Below are 25,000 nucleotides of genomic sequence, written 5' to 3' on the forward strand. Positions count from 1 at the left end.
TTCGTTGCAGTCGAAATACGAATGGCTTCAACTATTTTTACCATATTTCGATTGTTTCGAACATTTCGACTTTTTACGTTGGCTCAAATGTGTGTATGTGTGAATGTATATACTTATGCATGTGTGTGTGCATTTAGGCCCAGAGTTGCCTTGCAAAAGTCGTGCGCAGTCTAAGCGAGTGTCCGGCGCGTGCTCCCTGAGAAGGCGAGCAGCAGCCAAAGGACTATGCGCGCGTGTAATATAGGCGTGGTCCGTTAAATTTTTTTTTTTCACAGTACAAAGCATTGCTGCTACACTTTTCTGCTAAGGACTGCTTAATTGCAAGCGCTTTTCTACGGCTCGGCTGCGTTTCGGAGTTTAAAACGCGATTTTTGCCGTGCATTCCCTACGCCTAATTACACACACACACACAGGTATGGAGTTTGCTTAACCTTTTTTTTTAGATTTAGTCGACTTCTATTTCTTTTAGTTTTGTTGTTGTTTTTTACATAATATTAAATTAGTCTCAATTTTACATTAATTACATATACAATTTAATTTTACTTCGCTCAAGTTTAATTTTAATTATATTTGTGTAACAATAATATAGTTTCTCTCTAAATTTAAAAAATAGTCATAATAGTAATAATAGTCGTAATTATACATACATTAATTAAATTCCGTAACTAAAATTAATAACTAAGATTAGCTTGGTATTTTGTTTTGCTTTGTGTTTTTTTTTTGTTTTTGTTTTTTAACCTTTGTTCACATTACAACTATATTTTCAGTTATTGAATAGTGACATTTATATATACGTATATGTATGTATATATATTTATAACTGTAAGTATAAATAAAATTTAGTAAATTTAGCTTCGTACCACTACTCACTATGCTCAATATTACACGAAACAATTTACAGTTCTTATCTGTCTTTAATTATCAAAGATAAGTGACGATTTTTGATTGGACTTGAAATTGGCGTTGGTTTCCACAATATAACTGTGTAAATCATAATCATTTCACTACACTTTCTGCGCGGAATACTATAGACATATCTCGGAGTGGATATAAGGAATCATGTACATATACATATATACCTTCTATATACATATAAGTATATATATAAAGTAGTGCTGCAATTGTAGTGTGTTTTATTTAAAAATTTCGCTTGGTAAATAATTTAGAATTTAGGTCGCACATTTTACATATACATATTTACACTTTTACTTGTTTAATCAACTATAGGATTTTTTATTATTCTTCGTATAAAATAAACGATTTTCACTTGTTTTGTATAAAAAAATTAAATTTACCATGTGAGTAGAAAGTTTTCGTATTTAAATCTTTACTTGTTAGTTACTCTCTGCTAATTTGTTTGGTGTTTAAATCTTTCAATGAAAGTGCCGCTATGAAATTACATTAATTCCGTTTTACTTTATATCGTACGATTGGAAATATGTGTATGTAAGTATAAGTATGTACATATAGCTGTGTATAATTTTCTATATTTTCTATGGCTCTGCCGACAGCATTTCAGACAAAATAGCATCAAATCAATTAGTTATGGCTTTGCAATTCTTTATTTACCGCAAAAGTTGTAATAGTTTCAAGAGAAGCTGCGTTAGTTGCAAACTTTTCAAAGATCCCGCTTGATTTTGAATACTTTGTGAGAGAAAATATGCAAATACAAATGACAAGAAGAGAAAAATTTGTTCGGCAGAAACAGAATTGTAAAAAATAATAATTTTTTCAATCTTAAAGCTTTATAAGCCAAAGCTTAAATTGAAAAAAAGAACTTTAGTTAGAGCTTTTTGTGAGCTTTTTGCTGCTTTATGAGCTTTTGGATTAACACTGTTGTCACTTTTCGTTGCTATAATAGCAAAACCGATTTTAAAATGCTTTGAAAACGAATTTGAGCTGTAAAAAGCTCAACGGTCGGTCGGTCGTATGCGTCAGCTTTATTTGAAGCCAACGACAAGCTACTCAAATTTTGAAAACTCACATTAACTTGAACATTTTCATTTAGCTTTTTGAAAACTAAAGCTATAGAAAGTGAAAGCGTTTCAGAAAGATACACATATAGTGATCAGGATCTCAACTGCAGGCTTTACAAAACCAAAGCGGCATCGCTGATTAGCGCTCAGCTCGTTTTGGTAAGCTTTTCAGCAATTTCTGTAAATTTCATAACTCTACGCATCTCTGACCTTTGCAGGTTACCGCAAGTCCTAAACTAGCTGATTTGATGACAGATCCTTTCCTTTTCGCTGATTTCCATGTGTCATTGTGAGGAGCAATGTTTTACATTTATACTTTTATTTTTCTCAGATTTTTCTTTTAGACGCTACAAAAAGTTTCTTATATAAAATACATTTTACGAAGATTTCTTTCTATTTTTTAGCTGTACACACACATACAAGCGGCTGTCAGTGTACGTATGTACATATATGTATAATTTATATATAACTGTTTTACTTTGCTTTTTGTTGCGCGTTTCTATAATTTAGACTGTAGGAATCAAAGGAATAATGTGTGAATGCGAGCGCGCTGAGAATATAGAGAATGCTAAAGGCAAGCGGCTTTCATAAAAACCGAAATATTTTCATTATTGAAGCATTGCTTTCGCTGTTTTTCAGTTGTTCAGTTTTATTGTTATCTGTTTTGCTCAAAAGGCGTGTCAAACTGTTAAATATGCGTGTGTTCTCTCGAACTTTTGGAACGCATATAAATACTCAAGGTAATCGGTTTTAACTAACACAGACTAACATTTGTTTGGTATGTTTGCATATTTCCGCTCACATTGCTATTAACAGACTTTTACGATTTCGAAAAGAAAAATGGAAATTATCCAAATAGTTTTGTTTAGCATGTCGCGTAAGCTAAGCCTTCTGTGTACCGTTTCAGTGATCAGCGTCTTCAAAAGCGCACCCTAATTTGCCTTAGCTATTCGTTTACCTAACCTCTAAATTATCGCGAGCTTTAAGCTTTTCCATACACACACTCTCGTTTTCTGTTTATTTCACTTAGTTTTACACTTTGCTACTCCGTCCGAGTACCAGCGCCTGGTCTACGATTTCTTATATACAATTGCTTTATTTTTGTTTACTTTTTTAGTTTTCTTTTTACAATGGAATTATGTTATAAAGTATTCAATTAAATGTGTCAATGTTTGACACCTCGACCTGACTTAGATGGTGAACAAACAAAACGTTAAAGAAAATAACCATAATTTATAAAAAAAAAGTTATAACAAAAATAATTTATTAAAAAAGTTTTTACTTGTAAAAATGAATAGTTTGTGAATTTAGTTGGAATTTGCTACTTTTTCTTGCTGAAAAACGTTGAAACCAAATTACGGTAAAACACGGCATATATGTATGTATACGATCGACTGTGTTGGGTAAAAATAATTGAAAAATTCAAACTGAAATTAAAATTGCGTTTGCACAATGAAATATAAAATGGTTAAAATTAGAAAGCACGCTTTTTAATTCCCTTTTAAATAACATTTCTAATAATTAATAATTATCTGTTTGCAGTCTTTGGTTATTATTTTTTACTCTAAATATATAGTTTATTCATGAATTTCCCATTTCGTTTACTTTCTTACCAATCTATAATTTTATTTTCAACTTCTTTTTCTTTGACCGTTATAGTTCATTTAGTTAATTTCGTTCTGCATTTTTTGTTGTAAAAATTTTGCAGTTTTTTTTCGCTTCTGTTCTGTTGTTTACTCTACTCTTCTGTTTCTAGCACTAAAGAACTGCCGCGGCGGGCTCGGCGCTATGTGGCAGCAGTGATTGGTTTACACCCTGTCCGGCGGTCAGTATAAATTTGGGAGAAGGAGTTAGAAATAGAGTGAGATAGAGATTGGAACCTATTGCGCACACTAAATGCAAGTTCTTTTACATTAAAATACTGTTGCTCGATTGTCAGTCAATTAACACTTCTCTACAATCAGGCGATTTTTGCTCGATAAACTAGACTACTACCACCACTCTTTTACCCCGGTCACATAGTCTCTATTCTCTATGACTGCCTCACGCCACAACCCACCGCCAGCAGTGGTTCTCTTCTTCTCTGTTCCAACTTCTGTACTGCATACGCATGTAGTACCCTAGTTAAATGGCGTTTCCGCATACAAATTTCTATACCGGTTTGGCTGTAGATATATTGCCTTTATAGTTTTAGTATTCGCCATTTGAATCGAGCAGTCGTTTCTTAGGCGTTAGATCGCCTTTTCGCATATGATGATTGTGATGGTGATGATGGTTATGATGATGATGTCCATTGGCTGATTTCAATGAATCGCTACCACCATTGTTGCCGCTTAGAATGCTAGCCGTACCGCTGCTTCCGTTTCCGTTAAGACCCAACTGTGATATCGGTATAATGTTGGTTGGCGAGTCTGTCTGTTGACAGCGGCAACCACGGCCCACAATCCGTCCGTAGCATTTCTCACAGAAGGATACGCAGCCTCGCATCGGCCAATACAACCAAAGGCAGGGTAATACGAGCGATAGTGCGCCCAGCCAACCCCAACGCTGCGTACGTTTGTAGGGTCCGCATGAGCAGGGATTGTCAACGCACGGTGTGCCGGAGCCATCATCGCAGTCCATGTCGTTGTCGCGTGCGCAATGGTAGAATAACGCTTTGGCGCAACACAGACACGACACATAATCGATGACCGATTCGGCACTGCATAGGCAGGTCTTATTGCAGAGCCACGTTTGCGGCAGATGGGGTGGACTTTGGCACTGTTCGCAACGGCAATGACCGCATCGTGGGCATAGCAGCTGATTCAATGAGGATGTATCACCGCTGCTGCCCAGTATGATGGGTGTACCAAGCGGACTGGCGCCGTGTACAGCGGATATCATACCCTGTGGCGTGGAAATGCCCGTCGCTATGTTGTGCATGGTTAACAAGTCGTCGAATGCGGGTAGATTTTTAGCAAATTTGCAATTATTGCTGCCGATATGCGACGTTTGGCTGGTCGTTGAGGCGGGTTGTTTGGTGATTGCCGGAGTAAATGACTGTTGCGCGTTCAGCGAGCTGGTAAAGCTGCCCAAACCGCTGCTACTGCTACCGTGCCCATTCGGCGCGACTGGAATCACCTTGCCAGTGTGTGGACAGGTTGTTGTCGCAGCAGTGGGCGTAGGCGTTTTGTGATTATGATGCGAATGTAAGAAGCCGTCTGTGCCGTCGATGCCCGCCGTGACGGTCGTCGAGGCCACTGTTCCCGCCGCCAAGCGGTTCGAATGTACCTGGTGTTGATGCTGGTGCTGCAGGTGTTGTTGTTGTTGTTGCTGCTGCTGTTGACGGAATTCTCGCTGTGGCAGCAACAACAGATGGTGCGTGGTCGTTTGGCCACCATCATGCTGTCCCGCCGGATGTTGCGCGCGGGAAGCATGTTGCAGCTGCAGTTGATTCGGTAAGCCAGCATTGGGTGCAGCGTTTCGGAACGGAGTATCGACGTACTCGTTGGTGAGCCTCTGGGACTCGGGTCGCGGTTGAGCCAGCGTGACTGATGAAGCAGCAGCTGGTTCGGTGCTATGGAAATGACTGAGTAAACCAGTGAGACCACCACTTAAGCCACCGTTATTGTTCGATTGGCTACGCGCGTTGTTGTTGTTGTTGCTACTGCTACTGCTGCTGCTGTTGTTGTTTGTATTGTTATTTACAAGTAGTCGTGCAGCAGCACCCGGGGTAGGCGGCAATTGTCTGCGGCGTGTAAACGTATTCGCCGCAGTTATGGACGATGATGATGTCGAAGAGGATGTGGTGCTCACGTGACTGCTATTGCGGCTGAGATTCAGTGTGGTCGGTCGCTGCGGCAGTATCGTCAAATGATGAATCTCGTAGTCCTCGAACTCTGGTTGAATTAATGTTGTAACACCATTAACGGCAACACTATCATTTCGGCTGTTTGTACCCACACCTCGATCTGCCCCCGTAATACTATATTGACTTGAATAAATGTTGCTATTAAAATTATGCTGCTGCGGCTGTTGCTGTTGCTGTTGCTCTGGCTGGTTATTACTAATTGTACATTGCGCTACTTCGGTGCTCGTCGTGTTCGTTGCTGCTGTCGCTGTCGACGTTGTTGTCGACATTTGCCGCTGTTTCTGCTTTTGTTCCTGTTCCCGCTGCTGCTGCTGCTGTTGTTGCTGTTGCTGTTGCCACTCCGATTGCGTTTGCGATCCGTTTAACATAGTCTCTGGCTCGGGTGCTCGGGGACGATGTACACGTGGTAAGTGCTTTGGGGGCCGTGGTGGCGCCAAAATATCGCCGCCATTTCTACGATCCATGTAGTGTGGCAAACTTTTGCTTGAGAAACCTCAATGCCCTCGGTACGCTAGCCGTGGACCATCAGTTTCCCTCATTCTTTTGCTCGGCTCTTCGGGCGGATCACTGTGTGCTATCCGTGTTAAATCCTCAATTGCCGAGTCGACGCAAATTTCTATAGTTCGGAGTGCGATGAATGTGAAATGATTGGCTTTCTGAAATTAGAAAAAGAAACCGGAAATTAGTTGGTTGCACTTTTGCAAGAAAATAAAGATGTGGAAAGATGTGAATACGAGTCTTAATATCAAAATTAATGTCAGAATTTATACTTTAGTCTAGCTCTGCATGACTATGCATATTAGTTTTGTACTAAAATTTATTTACATATTAGGATTCTTATTTACGGCATAGCACTTTGCATTAAGCCAAAAATATTTCAACACATTCCAATATTAATTTCTTTGTTTTCAAAATTATTATAAATACTCGGTGTGAGGAATTCGCAAAACGATATCCAAAAAATTTTAAGTATTTTTCCGTCTTATTGTTTACATTTTTATAAGTACAATACACACATACGTCAACTGCGGTATGCATATTAAAAAAAAAAAAACACACCCAAATTCCCTGTAGGAAGAGTCTGATTGAAATGCCTAAAAATGTAAGAAATGTCTAACTCTTAAAATACATAACTGAGCACAATTTTCCTTTATACTTTTTGTCCATTTGAAAATATATTTAGACCTCCGGGCATCAAACTTTCTTTGCTCCTTGTACTCTCAGGCAACGCTCTCCTGAGGAACAGAGTGTCATTCTTCTCTGCCGGGTATGCGCATATGCCCTGAGTCTTAGTATGCTGTCGTTGTTCAAGGTGATTGGCTGTAAACAACAACTGTTTTCGTAACTATTCAACACGGAATCCACAATACATTGATCAGATAGGCGCGAAATCGGCAAGGTGGAACAGAATTTGGAAAATCTTCCATACTTGTTTTCTTAAACACGAGTTCCAAGTAGGAAATTTAGCTTGTTCCATTGTAATGCACAATGTTCGGGTTTGAAATCGTGGGAGCTTGCATTTCGCACATAACTGTAAGTGTGTGTTCAATGCTGGAAGCGTAAATATTTGCTTGTATCTGTCGTATAATTCCAGTACCCAGTACGCTTGCATATTTATCTATTCGGTGATTTGCGTTTTCTTCGCTTTAATTGTCGATTCCACACATTGCCTGTCGAAATAATGAATGAATCTTTGGCGTTTGGCAGCTAGCGCTTGGCCAAATATCACACAAAAAAACCAAAGACAGAAAACATAAACAAATATTTAATTTAATCGATGTGTGTTCAAGTAAAAATTGCTATGTATTTCCCCAGAAGACAAATATGAAGCTTTCGTTAAATGCCTGCAATCATTTCTTTCAATGAAAATCTATTGGAATTTGTTTCTGTGAGTTTTTATTGTTATTGTTGTGCTACACGAAAATTGTTTTCTGTATTTCTTATTAATGAAATAATGAAAACAGAACGGGCGCACAACACATGCGAACACATTGACACACACACACACACGCGCGCTACTCGTGAACATTAAAGTATCCAAAAATAACCACAAAAAGATAATTTAAAATTTGAAATTAAAAAATTGACGACTGAAAAATAGCCACAATTACGTGAAATGTTTAAAAATACGAAATCCAATGTTGGGTATAGAAATTTCTGTATTTCTACAAATATATATGCATATATGTATACTACATTCGATTTGGCAATCATAATGGTGCTTCATTATACGCTGTTATTGTCGTTCCCTCATGTTAGTTGCCAGATCAGATAAGTATGAGAGGCAAATTTTTACATTAAGGCAACCATGATTTTCATTATTTTTAACCTAAAATTTCAGGAAGAGTCAAGAAATTTAAACATTTTTCTTGTTTATATTTGCTAAATATTTGTTTAACAGTTTGCTACGCTTAGCATTATAACCGATATAACATGAGTGTCATACTCCAAGGCAATGTTATTGCAACAGTCGTTTTTAAAGTTCGTATGCGGTTAACAGTGAGTTAGCATTCGACGCTACTGTAATAAGGTAGCTGTTTTAATAGATTTGGGATAGTTGGGAAGGTGTTAAAATTACAACTTTTGGTAAGTTTAAAGTAAAATAACATTTCGAAAACGCGGTACGCTCTCTTCCAGAACCGTCTTTTTCAATCTTTGCATGGGATCATATGTTGTTTGCTACATTTCAACCATTGAGTATCGTTAGCGCTGCACACATTTGAGTATGTTTGAGTACCCACATGCTGTTGGTCGCCTGCTGTGCTGTGCTACGTTGCTATTTCTCCCGCGCAAAACCGGATATGACGTCAATTAGGGGGCGTTGGTTACGTTTTCAATTAATTTTTCATCTTCTATTAATTTGTTTTGGCTTAAAATTTCGCTTGCTTGCTTTTTTTTTACAAAATTTGACATAGTGAGATTTGCTCTGTGCTTGTTCATTTTGGATAACACCGTGAAATTTATTCAAGTTGCTTCAAAATCAATGAACAGCAGCAGAATATTATGGCATCACTGAGGTGTTCAAAGACAAGCTGAGCATACGTGGAATTTTTACATTATTATAAAATTATAAAATAATTTCGTGGAAATATAGAATAATGCTTAAAAAGATTTAAAAGTCTCTAAGGAAATAAGAAATGAAATGACGATTTCTAGAACTAATAAAATTCGCTTTATAGAGAAGTCATTTTTGCTTTATAGAGAAGACTTATGCCGATTTTTCATTTATTTACTTTTTTAATTGTTTGCATGAAATTAATTTTAAGCATTTGGTGTAATTCAGTTGGTTTGGTCATGTTTTTAAAAATACAATGGTTTTGATTATCCAAAAGGATTGAAAATAAATCGAAATACTTTCAACTCTTCAGTCAGCGCAAATGCCTGCATACATACATATGTATATTGGTAGTATGGTATGGTTGTTCATATCAAAGTCACAGGCTTAGCTTAGCATTAAATCCCATAAACTCCGCTTGAATACGGCAACACATATACATATATTCATATAAATACATACACATATATAAATACAAATATATATGTGTATGTATGTATGTTTGCGCATGGAGTAAATGATTATCGGCTCGGAAAAAACACTCATGCGTTCGCATTTCACTGAATTTTTTTCGACGTTGCTATTATCAGAGGAGAGCGGAAATATAATCAGCAGGCGACATTTAAAGCAAAAAAACGAATAACTGTAATTGCCTACGAAACGAGAAGCATACATATGCACACACAGTTATATATGAATGACTTTGATATTTGAGGCGAAATAAGGTTTTTCACAAAAACAAAAAAAAATTTAGCAGGCATTTTAAATGCATACATACGTACATGCATACATAAATATATAGAGACATACATATACATACATACATGTATGTATGTATGTACTTTGAACCGCCGACCGAGCTCGCGTTATTGATGTAATCGGCTTCTACTCGATAACGCTTGCCGTGGACTTTGTACTTGCATTTATTACATAATAGACATTACGTTAATTAACCGTTATGAATTTCTGAATATATGCATTTATGAGATTTTTTTTACCAATTTCTTTGTCTTTTATAAAACGTCTTCCGCTCATCAACTGAAGTTGTTCTCACCGCCTTTCCGAGCCAACTGCGCCGGCTCTTCCACGAATCTACCTGTGAATGAGGCAGCTCCCAGGCAACAACTGCAACAAACAAGGTCGGCAGCTGCCACCAGCGGATGCCAATTGTGCGTAAGTGCTGCTGCTTCTGCTGCCTTCATTACACTCATACATACACGCATGCATGTTGCATACTTGTGCCTTCTTTTCTTAGTATTAAGTGGTTGAGTGTATGATGCTGCACTTGCACCACATTAAAGAACACAGCAGGCGACTAAGAGTTAGAAGTGGCTATTAGAAGTCGCACAGTGTCATCAGCTTGTTCAAAATGTGCTCGAAACATTACGGATACGAGGAAATTAAGAATGACAGCCCACAGCCGTATGTCGCGGCAGTGAAAGCAAACATACAAACATGCCGTGATAAGGTAGAGTGCGTCTGCTGGCTGCCACGATTGACTAATTGATGGAACAAGCCCGTTTCCTGCTGGTCATATACCGAAGATTGTGACAAAGCCAAGACGTCACAAATACATACATATGTACATGTGCCTTAAGGAAAACAATTACACATACCTACGCATACACACATATGTCATACATACATACATATGTATATGTATGTATATTCGCAGACATGCTTGGAGCTCATTCATTTTTTAATTGAAAGATGTACGTAAGAAATCTACTCGGCGAAGGACATTAGTGTGTCTTATTTGTAAATATGTAGCTGTGTTGTTCTCGTTACAAGCCACCGTTCACAGCTTCACAACAACAGCAATCAATGAAGCGCTATCAGAGCTGCAACACTCGCTGGCATTTGTGGTGGTGATCGAACGAATTAACGCAATCATTACGAATGCTTTGTAAACAACAACAGGAAAAAGGTCCAACAACAACAGAAAATTAAACGATTATATACCATAAGCAGTAGACTTTTCTTAAGCTAGCCACACTGCAAAGTCTCACTACAAGTTTAAAAAAGTCACAGGTTGGAGAAAAGCAGAAAGCCTTTGCAAAGGTCGATGATCACTTTTATGGTTATGGTGAAGCACACTGATGCATTTACGTTTTTTTTTTATCAAAAAGAAAAGGTTGTTCACGAAAACTGCTGATGCCAGAAAAATTTTGGTCTCTGTAAAAATGTGCTTCTAGCAGCTATTGCCCCTCGGCTGGCAGTTTTAAATATTCGTGGTCTAATTTTAAATTGTATAAAATAAAGAATCTATTTCCGATCGAACTTATGAAAATCGTAATTAATTTGAGTGCTTGGCTCATGTCTTTCACACCAACGCTTCTTGCCGCATTGCTGAGGAATTGAGGTATGTGCCAGTACGTATTTGGATTATTTAGATGAATGAATGGAATGTCGATGAAAAAATTGTAATAAATATAAAAATGGTGTATGTATGTATAAAACGAGTATATGAGCATGTTTGTATGTAATGTTGGGAGAAGAGACTATTACAACGAAAAAGCGCACATGCCGTGAAAATGAAGATATTTCGGAGCCTCTTACGCACACGCTGTCATAAATTCATTGTGAACACGCACACATACACGACGCGTAAACGATTAGAGCCGAAAGTGATAGACGGCGGTGGTGCGCTGTGTACCTGCAAATGCCAGTCGAAATTGGCATTCTATAGATATAATCGTTTATGTATACATATTATGTATAGATATATATCGATTTTGTGTATATACATCTACATACATACGAGTATTTGTTTTTGAGCAACAACTGCCCACGCACACAGCCACCCTTGCACAACACGCCCCCAAAACGCTGCAGATGCCGCCAATGCTCAGCGCTGAGATACACGAATTTCATTCATACAGCAGTTGCCAGCAGCTGTTTGCCGTCAGCGACGCCATACTTACACACACACACACACACATTCCAATAAACCGAATTTGCCGAAAGCGGAAAGAATTCGCTGCGAAAGTGTTGGTTAGTTTTATTTTTGGAAGGCGCAGCCAAACCCAGCACGCATACATACAGAGATGCACTCATGCATTGAGACATATACAAGCGCGTGTGTGTGTGTGTGCAAGGATGTGCGTGACCTGCTCTGTATAGCTGTATTTGGGCAAATCATTGACTGGAGCATACGACATAATTCTCTTTTGGCTTTATTCGTGTCAATCCCTGCTTTGTGCCCGAATGTGCGGGTGTATGGTATCTGTGAATAAAATAAATAGCTGCGCATACAAACGAAACTGATGACGTCAATGCTTATATGTGCAAGTGTTTTTGAAAATGTGGATAGAGCATATTTGGGGAGTTATTATGCTCGCTGCTGTATATCGCATATGGCTGTGTATGTGTATTTTACTTTCTATTTGTTGCTGAGATTTTGCTGTTGGTGGTTCCAGCGCTGAACACTGACAAAATTTATGCCAACTATGAGGTCATTGAGACTTTCAAAGTTATGACAATAATACGTGCGTACATACTATGACTTACATACAAACATACAAATATACATTTATAGTTTATTTTCACCTTGATGTGTGAGAAATGTGCTCCTTAAACTGCCTACATAGCTTGTCTTACGTATGCATCCTCGTAGAAGGACTTTGTGCTCTGTTCAGATATGTGATTTCCAGCAGAGTACCGGATTTTGAAATAAATTTCACATTTTTGAATTTATTTTAAAATTGTTTACCTACACTTCGAGATCTTGAAAGTAAGCAGCATAATACAAAAATGTGTATTTAGAAAAATGCAGGCGGCTACCGACTCAGCAGCGTCATGTGCCTAAGGACATACCCTTCAACGGCCGCTTCCTTGGCGAATACTCGTTTAGCACGTACTTTGCAACCCACACATACATGAAACTGGATATATGTATATAGTATATAAATATTCAAGTACATATTCATAGACTTTCCCTTAAAAAAAAATACAACAAAAAGCTTCAACAAACATAAACATGTATTTGTGATAGCTTTATGTCAAAGAGACTTAAGAAAGAGTGTAGGCGTCAAAATATTCAAGTAACTGTGAACTTCAGCATTAAGGTGAGCAAACAGTGCAGAAAATAATCACTAACAGTAAATTTTTAAAAAATTAAAATTTTAAAAATATTTTATAGATACAACAAAAAAACTCAAACTCAACCAAAAAAATAATTCCAAGTAAAGTGATTAAAAATAACTTAAAACCCGAAAATTAAATACAAGTTCCTACAATAAAACATAAAAATTATGCTTTTACAGCTCAGAAATATATGTGCGAGCGCCTCGAACGACAACTCCCTTAATTGGTAGGCCCATCGTGCTTGCATTAATGGGTGTGAATGAGTGTGGTGATGGTGGTGGTGGTGAGGACGCTTGCTGATTTAGCAGTTAGTCAATCACGCACGTTCGCACACACACACAACCGCACACATTACAAAAACGACAACAATATGACTCAAACGAAAACACGTTTATAAATATGTATGTATCCGCAAGCTTTTGTATGTATCTCGAAGGATGTGTTTATAAGTGCGCATTGTATGCGCAAACACGCGCAGACGCCTACGTGTATGCTAAGGAATTCTTTATACTCGAGCAGACTTCATTTTTATCTTGTCTCATCAAGCGTGTATTTTGAATTCACACGTTAGGGGTTGTGCACACACACTCGCGTATGCCTCAAACACTTTGTACGTATGTATGTGTGTCAGTAAGTTGACATTCGCAAGCGACGTCTGCAACATTATGCTGTTAAAGGAACCTTCTGTGTGCGAAAAACGAATCCAGAACTCAATTTCGCACAGCAAATACTTTATAAATATATCTCAACAAAGTGGGCGCGTTGTAGCGAAGTGAGTTGCTGGTTAAAAGCTTATCGCAGGCTGTAACTGCGCAGATAAAGTTTCAGTTGAACTGGGTTACCTCTTCTTTTTAAGGTCGCGGTGGCGCAGCCATACCAAATTATGGAAGATATTTATGTTTGAACTTTTCAACTTTTGGCTGTTACTATTTTTAGACAAACATTTCCATTACAGCACCGACAGTACGTACATATACATATACATAATATGTGGCTGTGTGTGCCGGTGTGTGCGTTGTGCCAAGCTATTTCATCCTTTTTAGGCCGCCTTCGCAAATTTTCCGCTTTCAACGTGGCACGAGGGCGAGGCTTCTATTTCTGTGAGTTTATTAACACTGATTGGCATTATAAGTGTATATATATACATGTATATAGTATATATATACTATTAACATGAAATTTAGAGCCTAAATTTAGAATATAGTATTCCCTTTTGAACCGCTTTTAGGAGTTATTTTCAAAATGTATGTGCACACACACAGATCGCGCTGCATAAGTGTGTATTCCTAGGCACGTCTCGTTGCATAAATTAATAAGAATCAATTTGACATTGCGAACAAAGGTCACGTAAGTCTTAAATAATCGTTTGTTAAAGTGGATTTCAAATTTCAGTCGATTTTTTTTACTTCGCCCTAAAGAATAAGGTGTGCACCGCGCTGTACGATTATACTTTTTGATTATTTGTCCTAAGCGCTTTTTGTATTTGGCATATAAAATTTATATAGCTACGTGCCTATGACATTCCAAAAAAGTTTGCAGCCAAAAATTGGAACGGAAATCCTTAAACCCACACATGGAGTTGGCCATAAATTTGCTCGCTCACTGGCCAAATAAAAAGCTCAGAGTTTTATATAGCAAAGCTGATTAGGTATGGATAGGTGTACGTACATATTTAATATATTTGGTATAAGCTATGCAGTCTCGAACTTTATTTGTGGCTGTTCAGAGTATGAAAAAAATGGATATTCAAATGACTCGCTGCAAAATATAAAATATGAGCAGTATCACAAAAAGCGATCACTCGGCGGTATAGTATATGCATATTTATATACATATATGTATGCATATATACATATGTGAAATCATGTCATAATTATATACTACATATGTACATTTATCAGTTATTATCTTTAAAGCTGGAAATGTACTTACATAGCTACGTGGAAAACTCAAGAAAAGGCTGCTTAGGCATAAAAATTAATTTTTGTAAAAGCTGATATCAAGCTTGCATGTTATTTTTAAGGGGTTACATGGGTTTTCTCGGGTAATAAACAGCCATTTTTCAACAATATTTTCCTCACATAAAAATTAAATATTCTATTAGAAGAAAGGAAATTCTAAAATTTTTGGAAAAATATTTTAAACTCAGCCATTGCGACTCCATTTCCGATGACTCCTCGAAAAAAACTCACTATAACTGCTTACAAGATCATTTAAAGTAAAAAAATACGTGTTTTAGTTATGTAAAACCTTAACTTAGAACTTGGTCGAAAGAAAAAAACTGAAAATTTGATTTTTTTCAAACATTTTGTTTAAGAAAAAAGAAGAAAATTTCAGTGAAAATTTCGCGACATTTTTTTTTTTTTTCAAATATGTAGTTGTTATAAAAAAATCCTTCGTCCAAGTCTTTAAGAATTGTATCCCAAAGACCTGCTAAAAATTTTATCACGAGCGGTTGAGTAGTTCTCGAGAAATCTTGCCAATCGACTTCAAAAACGCGTTTAAAGACGGCGCCTTAGCCTAGCTAACCTCGAGTGCACAAGTTCTCAAGGCTGTATCTCCGAAACTATTACACGGATCAACTTGAAAATTTAAGACAATATTCTAGAGGTGTTGTGGAATTTGATAAGATAATAAAAAAGCTATTTTTTGAAACCTGTTATATGCGTTTGTAACCCCTTAAGTGCCGATTTAGTTTAGTCGGAAAAAACTTAACTATTTTTAAGGTTTTGAGTTCCCTCATCTACTGATATACATAACTTTAGATTGTTTATTACAATTCCTTATTTTTTAATTTTATATATATAATATATTTTTTTCTAATTTTATATAATTTTTTTTTTTTTTAATTTTATATAAATATTTTTTTTTATAAATCTTTTTTATTTCATGTAATTTATTATAATGTAATTCAAATATAGTTTATGTTATGCGCCTCATGACTTTATATGCCCGATAATCAGTTTAAATTTTTATTTGATTTTAATACACAGCTTTTATCACACTCATAACTTGTAGGCTACTTAACGTCACACTTCCAAATGTGTATTTTTATTCGTTTCGTAAAATTTTCATTTTTATTTTTATTTTTAGGCTAAAATCACCTAAGACTACACACAACAAAATACGGTCACATGCATGAAATGACGTCTTCTCATTGTTAATCGATTGTGCTACAAATACTAGATGGCGACGCGATAGTACGAGCACAATATAATATGCCCAACATTAGGGTGAAACGTATTGCGCTATTGAATTGCTTGAAATTCGCATTTAAAATACTAACATTTTTATTTCAGCTTTATTGTAATGTCAATCGGTTTTGCTTTTTTTGTTATTAGTTCGCTAATAATTATTTTGTCATTGCATACCTCTATCTGCTATAGTTCTACTTCTACTTCCGTCTTGCTCGAAAACTAAAATGAGGAAGGATATGCTTCTATATACAAATAACTTTTACATTTTTTTAATTATTTTTTATATTTTTTTAATTTTTTTTCAATTTCTTAATGACACGCTATGCATGTTATTGAAGTACTGGCGATGCTTAAAAAAATATTTTATTTATTTATTAACTGTTTTTAACCTTAATTTTAATTTTATTACGAGTTTTATTTCAATTTTTGAAATTCTTATTTTTCTTCTTGAACATTCGAGGTTCTAACTTCTTATGCTCGTTGTCTTACATACTGCCAACATGCAAGTAGGTACATATGTTTGTAGTTATGTATGTGTTTGTGCTTGTAGTCAGATTCGTACAAGCTGCATGGACAATTAGGTTGCTTGCTGCTCACTGCTTGCAGCTGTATATCTATTGGAATAGTGTTTGTCCATATGTATATAGATATATGGTCATGTAATGCATGCACCCGGTTGGAAATGCCATGCGAAGGTCACTGCTTCTAAATGCATATATGTGATTGGTAGCACTGGAGATATTCGGCTATAACGACATTTATTGACAAAATACGAAAAGACTTGTTCGACTACCCAATATTAAATGTAAATCAATAATAATACATCAATATGCTCGCATTTTGCTACATAATCAATATCAATCGACTATTATTGAGAGTTGAGAGCAAGGTTTCAAAACTAATATTTTATGTTGTTCACAAGACAATTTCCTTAAAATCTCATCTTAAACATTTAACAAAGGCTTATATTTTTTTGGACCAAATGTCAACGTTGTCTTCTATTTGAACTTGGCAGAAAAACTCGACACCTATTGAAGTGTTAGCGGTGGTAGAACCTCAATTGGCGAAGGTAAATCTTTATTTTCGCTTGTCACTAAGAGTTCGACAAGAATCAGCTGATCAGTTGGAATTGCCGCTGACCTATGGTTACTACTTCCAGCTGGGTATGTGCATAAACACCTTTGTATAGAAGTATGGATGTATGTATGAATGGACGTTTGCGCGCTTGTATGTGTGTGTGTGGGTATATGTGAATGTAGGTAAGTGTGGAGTGGCCAAACCGGTTTATAGTTGATAGGATTGTACAATATTTTTCTTTTATTTTGATATTGCTGGCATTGTTGTTGTTGTTGATGGTGTTCTTTACCTCAGCGTATTTTTCTTGACTGCTTAGTTCACTGGCTGTCTGATTGTTGATCGTTTGTGGGATCGGTTGAGTGCATGACTGTCGGTTTGCCAGCGCTACAAACAAGCAAGCAAACAAACAAATGGAAATCCATGTGCTCGCTTCTACAAATGTACGTATGTATGTATGAAGGTGTGCGTGTGTCGGTCGTTGGGCAGTTGTTGCCACAAGCAACAGTGCGTATGCGGTGGCTTATTTTCTAAACCTTCAACAAACGTACACAAATAACAGCAACAAATCCAACTCCAACTGCAACTCCATAGGGGTATGTGCATATGTTTGGCGGTGTGTATATGCGCGCTTTCGTTTGCTTTTGTAACACTTAAGGCTATAGCTATTGAGACTTTCAGCCTTAATAAAGTTGGCTTCAATTCTCGCCATCATAATTTATAGCGGCAAAGCGGACAAATACCAAAATAAATAACGAGATTGACAAAATTTCGGAAGAACTACTGATAAATATATACATATACTACTATAAATATATACTAATATATATATATATATAGTACATTAGGCCTTATAAAGCGGATAAGGTGAAGGATTTGGCTCAATGCCTTATAGTTTTGCTCACCTCTCCAATACTATATGGTATAATACAATGTGATTGGTAGCACTGGGGATATATGACCGCAACGACATCTATTGACAAAATACGAAAAGACTTTTTCGACTAACCAATATATAAGTTAGCGTATTAGTGTGACTAACCAGCGAACACATGACAACTCTTTGGGAAGCTTCCTTAGATATAGTGGTCAAAGTTGAATTCACAAACCGATGTCTTCTCGTTAACAGCAGCAATTACATAAGGATTTCTATTTATCAGCGATCGTAGAATATTTTAGCCGAATTTCCTATATATTGTACGTGTTTATATATTTTTCCCCTGTGATCTCCCATTTTATCATAATTTTTGAAAACAACATAAAATCTTTATATTTTTCCTTAAAACCAACGCGAGCAAACGCTTGCAAGCAGTCGAACAGCTGATTTGTGCGCAGCAAAAGACAATAAATAAAAAACACAAGAAAGGAAACCGCGGAAAAGTGCTCGTGAGGTAAGTGAATGGCGGTCAGGCATCGCATGTGGGCAGACAGCGAAAAGAGCCCAAAATAATCATGAAATTTTGATAATTTTATCTTGGCTTTGCCACGTCAAATTAAATTGTGGCCCACAAACACACACACACTGCCACTGCCACATTTGCGGTGCGGTTTGTTGCGTCAACGTATTCACTGTGTCCACACAGCGTATATATTCGTGGATTTATAATTATGTATATGCTTACATACATACATATATGTGTGTTGTATAGTACATAGGCGCTTTGCTATATAAAACCGCCAGTGCAAGTAAGTGCATTTCTTTGAATTTCTCCTCTGTGACAAAAGCACTTACTACATTCGAATATGTGAACATGTGTATGTACATTTATATGCATATATGCATGTATGTATGTGTGCATGCACATGTGTGCTCGTGTATTTCGTGCGATAATAACTTTAAGGTCATGCATCTAAGAACATATGTACCCACATACTTATCTACATCTTATTTATTCACTGCAACCGTTTTGTTGTTGTTGTTGTTGTTGTTTGTGTTTGTGTTTGCAAACTATTTGTCCACTTTATTTGCATTGTGCAATAAATTCTGCCTACGCAAAGTTTTTATTACTTAATGCTTTTTGCTGCAATTGCCCCGCTTAACGGCTCTGCATGAGTATGTGTGTGTGTGTGCATATGTTTGTGTAAATTGTTTCTGTCGTTCATCATAACCTACAACGTAGCTCTATGGTAAAAAATTTGAGAGTGATTTGTGAATATTTGGAGTGTATACACATTCTTGAGAGAGAATTCTTCTTTTGCTCCGATTGTCAGGATTTTTGTATGCCAGCGGGCTCAAAATTAGGCAAATAAAAATTTCTGCTTTTTTTTATAAAAGAATTTGTCGTTACTTTTCACTTTATTTAAAATATTGTCGAGTACTTCCTACTTCTTTTACTTCTTTTACTCATTTTTTAATTTTTTTTATTTTTATTTTTTATTTCTTTATTTTTATTATTATTTTTTATTTATTTTTTCATTTTTTTTTTATATTTTTTTTTTATTATTTTTTTGCCATTTTTCTGGCGATATAGTTCATTGTAGACTAATTCATTAAAAAAGAGCTAAAGAACAATGTCGTGAGTGGTTTATTGATGACTTCCTTGACTAGGCAATTGTTTTGCTTGGAAAACCATGAAGTGGAATTCCCAAATTTAACTTTGTTAATAAAAGATACGGCCTTTGGTATACAATGCTCAAAAATAGAATTGTAGATATGTCTTATCTTCATGGTGTTATGACTGCATTGTGATTAGATGTGAGATTGCTTGCTGAAAACGTGTTAAGTTTGGAACGCAAATCGTAAATATTTTAACGATCTTATCAAACCGGCTTCATCTGTCCCAAGCAGTTCATATACAAACATATGAACACATGTTTCATTAACAAAAAATCTCTTACGCAGTTATTTCCGCTATTCAAAACAAATATAATCGGCATAATACTCGGCAACAGAAAAAGTGGAGTGTTTCCCGTTATTATTTTGCGCTCCACACTTCAATTGTTCTTTATCTATCAACCTTATACAAGCACTGAAATATAGAATTTCACAGACTTATAGTTGCGTTGGATATTTATAAGAGGAAAAAATTTATTGACCAGCATAGCGGTATGACGTCAAAGCGAGAAGAAAGCGCGAAAAAAAAAAAAACAAAAAATGCAAAATTCACACAAAAGAGGCACCACGAGCGTGCGCTTAACCAACCATAAGCCATTCAAAGCAGCCACCAAAAACGAGACACTTGGCCGAATAAAATGCGTTGGCCAACAACATCTACACGTACAACAATGCCAACAATGGCAAACGTCTGCGTAGCCGCAAAAAAGTGCGAGAAACGCTGATTTACTGAATGAAGTTGAAACGTTGAATCGCCGCAATCGTTTATTATCATCAGACGGTGGCAGACAAAAACTACACAACAACAATAAGAACAACAAAAATAACCGCAGCAGCGTTATTTGCAGCCAAAGCACAACAAAAGTGATTCAAATGAAATAACTGTCGCAATAAAACAAAAAAAAAAAAAACGAAAATCAAAAAGCATGAGGAAAATAGAAAACAACAAGAAGAAACACACAAAATACTGTGCAAAGACTTCGAGCAATTGCGACAATAGCAGCAACACAAATCGCTGCAGCTCGCAAGCGGCTCTGCGTCGCTGGCATCAAGTAGCAGGCAGACAGACAGACGGACAGTTCATTTTATTCTAAATGCTGTTCTCGCTATTTATGCCTATCCTCCGAGTAACATTATCAAAACATGAAATGTTTTATTGAAATAAAAAACAACAGCAACAGCCAACTGCCTACTAAGTCTCGAGAGTGTTTTTTATGCCAGCGCCTTTTACTTTGCTTGCTTTCTTCGCTTTCCGAATTTAGTTTGCATGCTTGCCCACTTTGCCAACTTAGTAAAACAGACCACGCCTCCTCCAACGCGTCAGCGCAGCGCTGCAGCGCCTAAAGATAGATCAAGTTATTTATGTCCCACTCGTAGCACACGAAAGCCCAACAATGACAACAATAACAACAGCAACAAACAACACCGCCAATACGCTGGGGCATAAAATCTCATTTTTGCGAAAATAAGTGTGCGACAAATGCTGACGCAGTCATGTGCCAGCCAGCACAGCCATGGCAATAACAACAATAACAACAACAAGAACAACCACAACACAAAGCAGAAAACACTGCAATGTGACGATCGTCATCATAGTCGGCGATCAGCCAAGAAATCGCAACAGTAATAACAACTGAGCTGCTGTAGTAGCATCATCGACAACATTAAGCGCACAACGATGGCAACCGGCAACAACAGCAACAACGGTAATAAGAAGAAAATTACGCCACAACATCCCGCCTTGCTATGCGCGACGCTTATTAGCTTGCCTGTTGGCTGGCTGGCTGGCTGGCTGACTGGTTGGTTGCTTGGCTGGCGACTTGCAACCTTATGCGCGCCCCCACCCCCAGCCGGCGCAATTCGGTCGGCCCCAGCGGATACTGAAAATTTTCGGTTATTTTTAACTTTGCATCGCGACGCTTGCTGCGACGGCGTTGCTCCGCCGAATGTGTTGCCACTGCAATGTTTCAATAATTTTCCCTCAACGCGCACACGTCGGCAGCTGTGCGTGCGTGTGTATGTACGTGTGTGCGTGCTATTTTTGCGAAAATTTTACGAAAGCGTTTGGTCTTTTCGGTGGTTCGGTGGTGGAGGAAAACGCATCGCAAGAAATTACGACAATGTTGTGTTGTGCTATGCTGGGCTGTGCTGTGCTGTGCTGCGCTGGTGGCGTCAGCTATTTATGCGCGCACCGTTATACGCGCGTGCATTTACGCAAGTGAGTAATACATATTTTGGTTGATGTTGGTGTTGTTGTTGTTAATTTGTTTGACGCGCTGGCACGGCCAGAGCTGCAGCGGCTGCAGTTAGCCTCCCAGCCGGCACAGGTTTATTGCTGCTTGTTTTTATTGTTGGTATTTTCGTTTTTATTACTGAATGTGCGTGCACTTGTTGTTGTTGTACTTGTTGTTCACTACTTGTTTTTGTTGTCACAGTTGAAAATAATTTTTGTTTACTTCTTACTTATTTTTATTAACAATTTCTCGTTCCTTTCGTTGAAAAGACGTCAATGAACGAGGAATGATCTTAAGATTTCAGTGAATTTGCGGGTTTGTATACACTTATGCTTGGGCAAGGCTCTGCGGATGGCATTCTTGAAAATTCCTTAGCAAATTTCACTGAGATTTTTAATAATTGTGTGTATTGTTACTGCAAATTTATGGTAGTCGAAAAAGTCTTTTCGTATTTCTAATCAAACTTCAACTTATTATGTTATCTTCCTTAATACAACAACAAATTCCCCATCCTTATTTATTCCTTAGAAGCTTTGCAGAAACTGTTGGAATATTTCAGGCTTTCTGTTTTAACACCGAAGGCGATGTCCAGCTGAAACTGTGGCGTATTTATCGGTGATTGCGGGAGTGCTGTTTTCCAGGCTTGAGTTACCTACATCTCCAGAAGGTTTTTTTTTTATTTTTAATAATCTATGTACATACATAAGAAAAGCTATTTCGGTTTTGTTTAAGGCTTGTTATATAAACTTGGTCCTCAACTAAATTTCCCTCTGTTTTCCTCTAACTGATAAGTGTCCAGAATTTATTATCCAAACATAACCGAAATCGCTTTTCATATATACATATGTAGATACCTCAAATTTTACAGACATGAATTCAGACATCCAACTCAATCCTTCAATTTTTATAAGAAATATCTTCGTTATGTCTCTAGATTCTATTTTGGAGTTTTTTAAAGCAATGTGACAAACTCAAGTTTTGAACGCGATCGCCAATAAGCAAGTTGAGTTCTCTAACATATAAAGTTTTCCAAACGAAAATATTTGAAAGCAGACTTTCTGCGTTAACTGTCAAAAACTTTTTTGCTAGACAATAAGAACGAACACACGATTTGAAAGCGTCTACAAAAATCAAAAACAAATTCTTCAACTTATTGTAGTCCCCAGTTATTTAAAATTTCGTTCAAAAATACGCGAAATATTTATTCAATATCGCCAAGCGAACGCCAAAACGTTCGCGACAAATCAATAAGATTGCGATACGAGTTAACAGCCAATAAACGTATGTTTGTATATATGTACATATGAATCGCGCATAAAATGAATGAATGTGGAAATATTTATCATGCCTACACCCGTCCACACATATGTATGTATGTACATACATACGTATGTATGTATATATTTTGATATATTATACACGCTTAAATATATACATATATATGTCTATATACACATATGTGTGTGTGTGTATTATCTTGTATGGCTGTGTTTTTACGAATGAATGAATGAATTTTTATAAACGACCACTTCCGCCCCCCAGCTTCTACGCCTGCTCACCATCGTTAACTCGATCAGCAACGGGCGACGGTTCAATGTGATCGTGGCAGTAATGAAGCACACACATAATCAGCGACCACAAACAAACACGCTGACTTACATACATATACCCTACATATGCACTTTGGAGCATTGGAGCGTTGAAGTGTTGAGAGATGTTGTGAGATGTGAGAGGAGGCGCGACGCGGCCGTAGTCGAGGTCAAAAGATTAGTGGATCGTGTCGTGTGTGCTTTGTGGAGAGGAGCACAAACGATTGTGGCGATCGCCGCACAAACAAGTATGCATGGGCTTGTCTCATACAAACAAACAAATATGAGAGCATGTAGGCAACACATTATTAGTTAGCTGCGCATGGCAACACCGGATGTGAGCCGGGCGTTACAAATGCCTGGCATACAATTTACTGATTTTGCTCGAATAAATGTTTATGATTTGGAGTAAAACTATGGTTTGAGTGTAAAAGCGGTTAAAATTAAATGGAAAATTTCGTTCTTCAAATCTATTCTATTCGACTTGTACGGCGACGTCTTGAAAGTTGCTCAGATAAAAATTTTCAGGTTGATAAACTTTATGAGCAGCACCGGTTGGTTTAGACGGAACCAATAGAGTCAAGGGACTTTAGGACCGGTGGTATCACAATAGGCCTTTTAAAGGTCTAGGTAAGAAAATTAGTTTCAGATACGAAAATCTAAATACAAAATTTTGTTTCACACAAGAAATGCTTTACATTTGTGTCTACTAAATGTTTTCCGATCATAATACGCTAATAATAATATATTAGGGAATTTTAATTTTAGTTTGGACTTCGACGTTCTTATATGAATATTCGTAAAAACTTAAGTTTTTCTGTGTTTCTTTGATTATGCTTTGAATATTTTTCAAACCAAGGAAAAATAAAGAAAGATATTAGAAAAGCTACTTTCTCGACAAAAGCAATGAATTTATTGTAAAATTGGTTTTGATTGTAAGAAACAAAATAAACTATCTATCTCATTTGGAGCTATGCGACAGTTATGCCTAAGAATACAGAAATTTCTCACTCTTTACTCGGATAAAATTCGGTTGCAAACTTACATTAAATGTTAAAAGCAATCCAGACGTTGTTTTGCAAATACAAAACGAAATTTCACAAGTTGTTAAAGTTGTTAAAGTTGTTGTTGTTGTTCTATGGTACAATCAAAAAATCCTTGCAATAAATTGTGGAAACAAAAACACTTTTCGAACTCCTTGAAGAAAATATTTCTCCACAATCCCAATTTTATGAATTTTTTTTTTCAAATCTGTGGGATTTTTCTATGAAAATATTTTGCACTTTTTCTTCGCAGCCGATTAAAATTATATCAAACAGTAAAATTGGAAAACGATGTATTTATGCATGTACTTAATATTCTTTCAGGCACATCCGCATTTTTTA

The 25,000-nt window shown here is 36.8% G+C and overlaps 1 protein-coding gene across 1 annotated transcript; it reads right to left on the bottom strand.

Annotated features, from left to right (window-relative positions):
* Nucleotides 1-6: 6 nt before the first annotated feature.
* LOC105233688 (protein sprouty) lies at nt 7-24,994 on the bottom strand. Its single transcript, XM_049457310.1, has 2 exons — nt 24,661-24,994; nt 7-6,482 (listed from the first exon to the last, which is right to left on the bottom strand). The coding sequence occupies exon 2, from the start codon at nt 6,288-6,290 to the stop codon at nt 4,167-4,169; it is 2,124 nt and encodes a 707-aa protein (XP_049313267.1). The 5' UTR covers nt 6,291-6,482; nt 24,661-24,994; the 3' UTR covers nt 7-4,166.
* Nucleotides 24,995-25,000: the final 6 nt, after the last annotated feature.

Source organism: Bactrocera dorsalis, chromosome 5, assembly GCF_023373825.1.
Source record: "Bactrocera dorsalis isolate Fly_Bdor chromosome 5, ASM2337382v1, whole genome shotgun sequence".
NCBI lineage: Eukaryota > Metazoa > Arthropoda > Insecta > Diptera > Tephritidae > Bactrocera > Bactrocera dorsalis.